This window comes from Sminthopsis crassicaudata, chromosome 3 (genome assembly GCF_048593235.1).
Source record: "Sminthopsis crassicaudata isolate SCR6 chromosome 3, ASM4859323v1, whole genome shotgun sequence".
Lineage (NCBI taxonomy): Eukaryota > Metazoa > Chordata > Mammalia > Dasyuromorphia > Dasyuridae > Sminthopsis > Sminthopsis crassicaudata.
In genome coordinates this window covers 512,006,389-512,015,649 of record NC_133619.1, presented here as the reverse complement: position 1 = coordinate 512,015,649, position 9,261 = coordinate 512,006,389, and the positions used below count along the sequence as shown (strand labels likewise).

General features: G+C 43.6%; 1 protein-coding gene across 1 annotated transcript; it reads left to right on the top strand.

Annotated features, from left to right (window-relative positions):
- Positions 1-2,917: 2,917 nt before the first annotated feature.
- On the top strand, positions 2,918-8,974 carry LIPT2 (lipoyl(octanoyl) transferase 2). The gene is made up of 2 exons (XM_074304065.1): positions 2,918-3,520; positions 6,187-8,974. Exons 1-2 carry the CDS (start codon positions 3,070-3,072, stop codon positions 6,417-6,419), a joined length of 684 nt encoding a protein of 227 aa, XP_074160166.1. The 5' UTR covers positions 2,918-3,069; the 3' UTR covers positions 6,420-8,974.
- Positions 8,975-9,261: the final 287 nt, after the last annotated feature.

Below are 9,261 nucleotides of genomic sequence, written 5' to 3'. Positions count from 1 at the left end.
TCATACTTGCTGGGACTTGAGAAGTGGAATGAAATAATGATGAGTGCTGTCCCACTTGTTACAACCAGAGGACAGTGAGAATGAACAGAGAGAGAGCAGACATGAGAAGCTAATCAGACAAAAAAAAGAAAGAACAGGTCTGAGAGTTGAATAAAATAAGATGCTCTTGGAACATCTGGCAGTTAACAAAAGGTACTCGGCCATAACAGGAAAAGGATATCCAGTAAGGATTCTGCACTTCAGCTAAGTACAGGCTGCTTGAGCTGAAGTTGATTATACTTCTGGTCTGCTGTTGATCAGAAGCCTGAGGAAGGAGCCAGGCAGCTAGCTACTCAAATCCTGGCTTTTATATTCAGTACACCAAGAATCTGTATCAACTGTCCTGAGCCGATTAGGCATTAAGTATACTTTCAGTAGCTACAAAAAATAAAAATAAAGAGTGGATGCCTATCTGTTGAGGAATGTGTGAATAAGCTATGGTATATGGATGGAATATGACTTTTAAAAGAAATGATGAGCAGACTGATTTCAGAAAAGTCTGGAAAGACTTACAGGAACTGATGCTAAATGAAATAAAAAGAACCTAAGAACCATTGTACACAGTAACAAGATTGTGTGATAATCTTGTCTGGTAGACTTGGTTCTTTTCAACAATGAGTAATTCAAGGCAATTGCATTAGACTTAGGATGGAAAATGCCATCCGTATCTAGAGAGAGAGAACTATGGAGATTGAATACAGATAGAAGCATAATATTTTCACCTTTTTTGTTTGTTTGTTTTTTCTTTCTTGTGGTTTTTTCTCCTTTTGGTCTGATTTTTCTTGCTAACATGAAAAATATGGAAATATGTTTAAAAGAATTACACATAGTTAACCCCATCAGATTGCTTGCTGTCTTGGGGAGATGGGAGATGAAGGAGGGAGGGAGAACATTTTGGAACACAGTCTTCGAAAAATGAATGTTGATAATTATCTTTATCTGCATTTGGAAAAATCAAATGGGTTTTAATAGTATTATTTGAACTAGAAGATGCTACAGTAGCTATTCCTTTTTCTAAGATTGACTTGTTTATTATCTGTTCAGATTTTGTGCCTGTTTATATTCAATTTCAATTGTGGCATTCTTTGAATAAAGTTAGACTAATGATAAATGATAAATAGGAATTCTCTCCCACTTTGAACTTGAAGGCTGAGAAGAGCAACTTTGTAAAATACTCTTAAATAAGAAAAACCCCAAACTGCAAAAGATTCTCAAAGGTTTTCAAAGATTCAGTTCAAAAAGAAGAAACTGAGCCACCAGATAAATTTCTAAAGGACTGTTTAAAAATTGATACTGTTGTAATGGACTGTTTGTAACATCATGTTAAGAATACTATTAATAAAAGAGATGAGATGACAAAGTGGAAAGAATGCTGGGCCTGAAAACAGGAAGGCTCCTCTCCCTGAGTTCAGATTGGCCTAAGGCACCTACTAGCTGTGACCCTGAGCAAGTCACTTAACCTGACCTCAGTTTCCTCATCTGTAAAATGAGCTGGAGCAAGAAATAGCAACCCATTTCAGTGTCTTTGCTAAAAAAAAAAAAAAAAAAAAAAGGGCTCACAGCTGAAAAACGACTGAACATCAGAGCCTGAAGCCAGCTGTCATCTGGGACTATTTGAAGATTGTATTGGAGAAACATGGAGACAGAAGTTCCTGAACAATCCCCCTCGCACTAAACCACCCCTTAAACCAACTGGATCTCTGGACTTCATTAGTCTCAGTAGCAGATAAGCAGGTCCTCCTGGAGACCTGTTCAAAGGAATGCAGACGGTGCCCAAGTACTCCAGTGCTTAGAGGGACGGTGGAACCGTCCCTAAAGAGAGAGAGCAAAGATGCGAACAATGGTCAGACTGAACTAAGTACACAGAGAAGTTAGTGTTGCAGTCAAAACGATTGTGAAGGCAGTGAAAGATATACAAAGTATCTGAAGGGAGGAAAGACACAAGAGGCATGGAAACATTTTTTCGGACCTTATTAACTTCTCTCCCCATGTGACCACATTGGTTTTTCTAAGTGAACTAAGTAACGTGATTCTCTCCCACTTGTCATGTACACACCCTGTTTGTACATAATTCGAACGCAGTACATAGGAAATTGTCTGCCTGTTGTCTCCCCGCATCAGAAGGGAGCTCGTTGAGAACGGGGACTATTTTTGCCCTTGTTTTTATCCCTGGCGCTTAGCGGTGCCTGGAAACAGGAAGGGCGTAATAAATGCTCACTGGACTAACTTAATTGCCCTGGGTCTTTTCTCCGCAGTAGGAATTTTTTATGAGGGTTAACTGCCCAGGAACACAAAGCACCCCGAATCAAAGTGTGTATCAGTAGAACAGGAAGGCAGCTCTCACACGCAGTGGATAGCAGGCGGGGGCCCGAGTTAAAGGGTTCTGCTCCAGATCTGTACTGGCCGTGTACCCCGAGGCCAGTCACTGCGCTGCTGGGCCTGTTTCCTCATTTGTGAAATGGGGGTAACAGCCCCTACGTCTCAGGGGAGCCGAGGCTCAAATGCTATCATTTGGAAGAGTGTTGGAAATCTTTCAGTACTATACAGATTCCGGTTGTTAATAACGTGACCCCATTAGTTACTATTCCCAATGATGCGTCCCTTCTAGGGCCCTGGGCTGGAAGTCAGTGATATATGCGCTTTAAGATAGCACTTTCTCGGTCGGCGCCCTGCGCCAGCGGGTCAGCAGCAGGACTTGCCTCTGGCTCGGGGCGGCTCCGCGGGGGCTCCCAGTCCGCTAACCCACGCGGGCCTTCCCCTCCCACGGCACAAGGGCACCTGAGGGACAGCATTCTCAAGGTGCTCGGACGCGGCATCTCCGGAAGTTCCCGCGCAGGGCCGGCTAGCGGAGAGGGGCGGGGCTTCCGAGAGTCCCGCCCCTTACTCGCTGCTGGGCAGCTGGGAGCGGGGAGCTGAGCCGGGACCCGGAATCAGAATCGGAACCGGGACCCGGAGTCGAGGCCGCAACCCCTTAGTCGGCCCGGAGCCGAGTCCAAGCCCCGAGTCGGAGGCCGGCGCGGAGCCGGCCGCATGGGGCCGCGCGTGCTGCTGGTGCGCATGGGCCGGCTGCCGTACGCCGAGGCGCTGGCCCTGCAGGAGCGCTGGCTGCGGCGGCTGCAGACGGCGCAGGGACCGGGCGCCGAGGCGGGCGCGCTGCTGCTCGGGGAGCCCGCGGGGCCGGTCTACACGGCGGGCCTGCGGGGCGGGCTGCGGCCCGACGAGGAGACGCGGCTGCGGGCGCTGGGGGCCGACGTGCGGCGCACGGGCCGCGGCGGCCTTGCCACCTTCCACGGGCCCGGGCAGCTGCTGGCCCACCCCGTGCTGGACCTGCGGCCCCTGGGCCTCCGGCTCCGGACGCACGTGGCGGCGCTGGAGACCTGCGCTGTGGGCCTGTGCCGCCGCTTGGGCCTCCCGGACGCCCGCGCGCGCCCCGCGCCCTACACCGGCGTCTGGCTAGACGAGCGCAAGATCTGTGCCATCGGTGGGTGCGCGGGGAGAGGGAGCGTTGTGTGAGTGAGGAGGAGGAGGAGGAACGCCCCCAGCACCTTCATTTTTACGTGGAAAACAACCGAGGCCTAGAGATGGGGTAGCTGAGACCTGGGTGGTGTTTTTACATCACCTGGGGACCTTAGAGGTCCTTGGGGGGATGCCCTGGGAGTGGGTGACAGCAGGGGGCAAGGCCAGGGACGGGAGCGGTACAGGGCCTGATCTAGGGACCTTTAGGAGGCATCTGAAGCGTCATCAGCAAAAGTGAGCAGAGAACCCGTAACTAAAACTAAAACCTCCTTCCTGATCTTCATTGTGGGGACTTAATTCTCACTTTAATTCATTGCAGCTTCACTTAATGGATAGAGAGAGAGCTGTTTCCAGGGCCCCAAGGTCCTGGGGCAGCTAGGCAGCAAAGTGCATGGAATGCCAGCCCTGGAATCAGGAGGAGCTGAGTTCTAATTTGGCTTCGGACACTTATTTTAGCTGTGAGACTTTGGACAGGTCACTTAACCTTCTTTGCCTCAGTTTTCCTCATCTGTCAAATGAGCTGGAGAAGGAAATGATAAATCACTCTGGTATCTTTGCCAAGAAAACCCCAAGTTCAGTCTTAGAGAGCCAGAAACTGAGCAACTAAAGAACAACTAAGGTGACACTTAACTGGTTTTGCTCTAGTTTCAGAGCAGCTTTGGGCATTGGTAGGAGGAGTTTCCTCCTCTGGGAGTTCCCTGAGCAGTGAAAATCAGTTCCTATCTTCAGCCTTATAATTTTGTAGATACTGTGGCTGAGATTTAAGGGACACGGACAGATAATAAGTGTCTTGGAGGCAAATTTGAACCTGATTTCTTTTTAAAATTTATTTGTTTTTAATGCACATTGGTTTATGAATCATGTTGGGAAAGAAAATCAGAGAAAAAGAAAACAGAAAAAAGAAATGAACATAACATATATTGATTGACATTCAGTCTCCATAGTTCTTTTCCTGATTGCAGATGGCATTTTCTGGCCAGTCTATTGGGATTGCTTTGGATCACTGAATTACTGAGAAGAACCAAGTCTTTCATAATTGATCATACAATTATGGTTCTGCTTGTTTTGCTTCCAGCATCAGTTCATGTAAATTTTTCTAGGCCTTTCTAAAATCAACTTGTTCATTTTTTGTAGAGCAATCATAATTCATTATCTTCCTATACCACAACTTATTCAGCCATGTCCCAATTGATGGGCATCTACTCATTTTCCAGTTCTTTGCTACCACAAAGAGAGCTGCTACAAACATTTTTCCACAATGTGAACCCAAGATTTCAAGTCCATCACTCCTTCTACCTTGCTACAAGGCAGGATTTGGGAGCTCCTTGGGTGTGTAGAGTAAGGGAAATTGTTGCAAACCAATTTTTTGTAAGTCAGGCATTCAGAATTCTTGTCACATTTACCCCCAGAACTGATAATATATAAAGGGGATTGCTTCCTCAGGAAAGCTCTCTAACGACCAGTTAATCTATGGTACACTTGAACTGTAAAACTAACATTATTGTCAAGAGCACATATTGAGGAGTCAAGACCTGGATACTAGCCCTCACTTTTATCATTGGACAAAGTCACATTCTCTGAACTTCAGTTTTCTCTTTACTGAAATGGGTAACCATATTTGAAATAAGATACATTCTACCCTCTCCCATAAGAGTTGGGGATTAGGATAGCATAACAGCCATAAATTTAACTCTCTTCATCTTTCTAGGAGACCCAGAGAGCCATTAAAAAAAAAAAAAAAAAAAAAAAAAAAAACAACCCTTAGAACATAGGTGTCAGATCTGCAAACATTTACCAAACAAAACTCAATTTCACAGGGATGCTATGTCTATGATTAGCTTCCTGTTATCTGGAAGAGGAAGATGGAACACTGTTCTCTTTCACCTCCTGATATACATATACCTAAAGCTGGGAGGGTTTACCAACAATAGAACTGAATGGAACAGGTAACAACAAAGTTTAATAGAGATCAATATAAAGTCCTGTGCTTAAGTTTAAGAAATAAATTGCAAAAATACAAGATGAGCAAAGAGTGGCTCAGGAGCAGCTCATATGAAGAAAACCTGAGGGTTTTCATAGTCTTCGAGTCTAATAAGAGTTAGCAAAGAGATGTGTCAGTCTAAATTAGGGCCATATGAATAGAGATGTGGTGTCCAGGATGAGGAACACAATCAGTGATCATTCTGCTATCTTCCACCTTGATCAAATTCTAAATGGAGTATTTTTTGTTGCTATTTCTTGGCATCACATTTTAGGAAAGAAATTTACAAATTCTGAAGCAGGATGGTCAGAAAAGAGCTAAGGATCATGCCATACAAGAATTGGTTGAAAGAACTATGGATGAACCTTGCAAAAGGGAAGGTGAGGATCCCCATGTGAATAAGGAATTATACTTGTTCTCTTTGTTCTCAGAGTGCACATCCAATGGCAATGAGCTTAAGTTGAGGAAGGGCAGATTTCTGCTTAAATTAAGGAAAATCTTCCTAAAATGAAATGAATTACTTTAGGAGGTAGTGAATTCCCTGTCATTAGAAAAGCTGAATCATCAATTGTGGAGAGGCTGATAGCATTTCTACATTGGCTAAAGTGTTATACTAGAACCCTAATGAAGCTTGGATTCTCTGATTTCAGGAGTTCGATGTGGAAGGCATATCACTTCCCATGGTCTGGCTCTGAATTGCTGCACAGATCTGGCGTGGTTTGAGCACATTGTACCCTGTGGCCTGGAAGGAATGGGAGTCACCTCCCTCAGTGAAGAGCTCCAGAGGCAGATCACTGTGGAAGAGGCCATGGAGCCTTTTCTGGAAGCATTTGAAGAAGCCTTTCAATGCACATTGACATTGCATGAAGAGAATAGTGACTGACAGACCTTTTCCAAAGGACCAACCCCAGGAACCCAGGATCAATCAAACTCTTGGCCAGCCTGAGAAATGGTCTGGGAATGGACAAAGATTATATGTAATAAACATTGGACGTGGAAGTCAGAAGGTCAAGATTCAGATCTGAGCACTGATACTTAACCAATGGTTATCTTAGATGAGTCACTTCTTCCCTTTGGGTCTTAGTTTCTCTGGGGGAATGTCATATTTGCACTACCTACCTCACAAGGCTGTTGTGAAGAAAGAGTTTAATTTTAGGGAAAGGAATTGAGGGATAGTTTCAAATCCCTGTTCTGACCCAATGGACATGTCTATGGACTAGATGCTTCATCTTGAGCTTTCTTTCTCTTGAATGAGGTAATAACAGTTGTACTACCTACCTCACCAGATAATTGTGAAGAAAGTGCTTTGTAAGTCTTAAAGGGCTATAAAATGAGGTTTTATAAATATATATTCAAAACCTAAAAGTGAGAGATTTTTATTTAATGATTTCATAATGGTATATGTCATACTAATAAGGGAAGACAGACCAGAAAGAGTTGGGTAACCCTCATACTTACCCAAGGTCAAGATACCTCTTAGGAAGATAGTGCAGTCCAGAGAGAAACATTTAGTAAGTGGCTCTTTATTAGAATAATGAGAAGAGATTTTGAAAGTCATTTAGTCCTTTTAAAGATGGGGAAAGCTAAGCCCAAATAGATTACAGGATTTTTCCAAGGCTACACAAGTAGACACTGGGAAATCTAGAATTTAGTAGTATTTCACCTGATTTCCAATTCAGAGATGTATTTATTCTGTTTCTTAACACCAACTTCAAATTTTCAACACAGTTGAACACTGAGTCTTGCTAAGTAAATAATTGATGCCTGAATGATTGTAGGTGAACTTCGGGCATATCCCCTGGGCCATATCTTCTATCTAAATAGCTAGTACCATTGCCCTATCTCATAGTGCTGCTTTATCATATTACAGCATCATGACTGCACAGCCAAGAAACTGGTTTCATCGAATCCTGAAGTTGTGAAGACCTTTAAAAGTCATCTGATCCTATTCCCAAATCCAGGACTATTCAGGAATGCTCACAATAATCCTTCATAGGTTTGGTATCTGTCTTAACTTAGCATTTAGTCTCTTCAACACAATAACTCTCCTGTAAAATGAAGAGTTTAGATCTTTAAAATTTACTCCAGCCCCTGATCTTTGCTCTTTAGTAACACTCTGTGATCTGTGCTCTAAAGACTATTCTTCACAAAGTCCAGGGCATGGTGACTGAATTCATTGATTCGGTAATTCACTTTTACCAGGTAAGAAGCATAAAGGCCATTGATACACTGAAGTAACAAGTAATTCAAATGAAAGACATGATTTAAGAAGTATTTGGGAAAGAGAATTGGCCTTGGGAGTCAGGAAAACAGCCCAAGAGCTATATAGTATGACTCAGGGCATACTATAACTTAACCCCTCAGTACTCTCTGAGACTATAATTGTAGATAAGTTGTTGATTATAGCTGTTAGAGGGGCTTTCCTCAAGAGTTCCCTATGTCTGTCAATCATCAAGACTTTAGTAAATTTCTACTCTGTATCGGTCTGTTGTCTATCAGCAGAAAACAGGTGCTGTCCTCAAAAAAAAAAGCATTGATCTATGATTCAAAAGACACAGGCTCAGCTACAACACCTACTAGCAATTCAAACACTCTAAGCAAGGCATATTACCTCTTGATTGACTCAATTGCAAACTGAGGGTTGCATGCTGCACTTTCTACCTTAATTGTTGTCCTTTGTTCTCAAAAAGAACCAGAATGACATCACTACGTAAGAATCATGTTAAGGTGTCTGACTGGCTGATCGAACTGATATGAGCTTGAAATGCTCTGTCCCTATGAACATTTGGAGTGACTTCCCTAACTGCACATCTAGCATTTCTGAGCCTAATTCAATTCTGCTTTGCTCATAGAGCACGGCACCTTCTCTGATGAGGGCATGCTATGCTGAATGGTCCTGTGTCACTGTCTTCCATGTCATATAATCAGTTTTAAAGTTCTTAAGAGATGGTCCTTTGAGAGGGTCCTATCATTTTTTTCTGACCACCTTGTGAGCTCTTGCCCTGTGTGAGTTCTCCATAAAACTGACATTTGGGCAAGCAAACATTTGGCATTCATTGGAGTTGTGCTGTCTGCAGTAGAGTCTGAATACTTGCAAATTTAGTTGGAGAAAGGACCTCAGTGTCTTACCTTGCCAGGTAATCTTCAAATCTTCCTAAGACATCAATTGGAAGAGATTCTATTTCCTGGCATTGTACTCCTATACTGTCCAGGTTTCACATGTATACAACAATGAAATCAGCACAATGGCTCTGGAGACCTTCAGTTTGGTAGTCAGTTTAATCCTTCCCCTTTCCCACACTTTGCTTTGGAAGTTTCCAAACACTAAGTTAGCTCTGGCAATGTGTATGTCAATTTCCTTATCAATGTGGACATCCCTGGAAAGTATACTATCAAGGTAAGTGAACTTACCCACGGCATTCAGAACTCTCCATTTGCTGTACTATATACGCATGGTGTGGTGTCACCTGGTTGAAGGAACCAGACAAGGGTTAAGAAAAGATTAGAAGCAATAAAGGATATCATGAGCCAGCATGTAACCAAGTGCCTGGTGTCTCAGAGACACAGTAAATTCTGGAATCACAAGGTTTCTGAGCTGTTTGAGAGGCTGTGCTTCCTTAGATGTGACTTCTCAACTTTGTAGGCCAGTATAGTCTAAAGAGAGCTTTCATAGAAATCTTGTGAGGGAACAGCAAGGAAGCTCAGAGAACTTCAGAGACTTGTAT

Excerpts from the sequence above, each read along its gene's own strand:
- LIPT2 (XM_074304065.1), top strand. The coding sequence starts at position 3,070 with ATGGGGCCGCGCGTGCTGCTGGTGCGCATGGGCCGGCTGCCGTACGCC. Across the intron at positions 3,521-6,186 it reads GCGCAAGATCTGTGCCATCG|GAGTTCGATGTGGAAGGCAT; the intron begins GTGGGTGCGCGG and ends CTCTGATTTCAG.